Source organism: Orycteropus afer, unplaced genomic scaffold (genome assembly GCF_000298275.1).
Source record: "Orycteropus afer afer isolate SDZICR_OR568_19922 unplaced genomic scaffold, OryAfe1.0 scaffold00002, whole genome shotgun sequence".
Taxonomy (NCBI): Eukaryota; Metazoa; Chordata; class Mammalia; order Tubulidentata; family Orycteropodidae; genus Orycteropus; species Orycteropus afer.
Genome location: NW_006921589.1, coordinates 4590730 through 4592092, shown reverse-complemented (window position 1 = coordinate 4592092; position 1363 = coordinate 4590730). Strand labels below are relative to the sequence as shown.

Here is a 1363-nt window from a genome sequence, read left to right as displayed (position 1 = left end):
AATATGGGAAAAGCCCTGCAGTCAAGTCAAGAGGAACTTTTGAATTGCAGAGGCCGAGGCTCCTAGTCTCTTTCCCATTAGAATTATCCTGCCATACAAAAGGCACAGGGTGTGAAAAAGAGCTTTTAAAAAAAAGCACAGCCTGGCACTGCCACCATGCAACTTTGCCAGAATAAAACAGGCTTTGTAATGGCCCATGATTTAGCCACATGTTGTCTGTTATTAACACAGTTCATACCATTGACAGACCCATGCTTTTTTCCTTTAAGGGAAGAGTACTTACTTGGGCAAGATCACCTGCACCCTTTTGGGTACCATGGTTTTCATCCAACTGTCTACGGTCTTGGTGCTGATGTGAGGGATGATGGCTGACAGGGGTGTGGAGCTCTCTGTCGGCAGCGCGATCAGCATGCTGATGCTCTCCCCATGGTAAGGCAGCTCGATGAAGTTGTACCACAAATCATTGGGGGTGCTCGTGGACCCTAAAGAAACCAGAGGCAGGGTCAGTGTGTCCCTGTTGTTGTTATGTGCCGTCGAGTCGGCCCCGACTCCTAGCGACCCCTCCTTGGGTTTCCGAGGCAGTATCACTACGGAAGTAGATTGCCCAACCTTCCTTCCGAGGAGTGGCTGGTGGGTTTGAACCGTCAGCCGTCTGGTTAGCAGGCAAGTGTCTTAGCCACTATGCTACCAGAGCTCCAAAAGTGGCATAGGGAGCTGCTGGTCACCGGAGAGCTTCAAGGGGAAAGAAAGCAACTCAGTTTGAGAACTTGCCTTTTCTAAAAATAGCTTCCTTAGAAAAACAAAGATAACCATTTTTAATTCCTTCCCTGGTAAAGAGTTCCATTTCTTCAGTCTAGACGTATCTTAACAGTGTGCCTTTGGGCATCACTAAAATCAAATTGATTCTGTTGAGTAGAATTGGATTAGTTCATAAGGCTCATACCTTCTCTTAGAATCATTCCTTTGTTCTTTGGATAAGCCTTTGTGTGTGTGCGTGTGCGTGTGTGTGTGTGAGAGAGAGAGAGAAAGAGGAAAATGGAGGGAATAAGCATCTTACATGATCATTTAGGGCCAAGCTCTGTGCCAGGCCTGCGCCAACTTCTTTAACACATACAGAATCCACAGCTCCCCCATGAAGTAGGTATAACCAGCCCTGTTTGACAGATGGGGAGGCTGCAACATATATAAATTAGTAACTTGCCAAGGAACACACAGCTAAGAAGTGGAAGAGCCAGGCCTTGAACTCAGGAATGTCTGATGTCAAATACTGTCGTCTTACTGAAGGATCCAGACTCTGTGCTCTTCACCCATTCTAGCAACTACAGTTAGCTTCTGGTTACTCTGTGGTACAAACTAATGGAAA

General features: G+C 46.4%; 1 protein-coding gene across 1 annotated transcript in view; it reads right to left on the bottom strand.

Annotated features, from left to right (window-relative positions):
* The window catches only part of SERPINE2 (serpin family E member 2), a 32789-nt gene that overhangs the window by 11264 nt on the left and 20162 nt on the right, over positions 1 to 1363 (bottom strand). Inside the window, 2 exon segments of the mRNA XM_007956034.1 lie at positions 184 to 282; positions 285 to 482. Of these exon segments, the coding sequence (XP_007954225.1) occupies positions 184 to 282; positions 285 to 482 (297 nt within the window).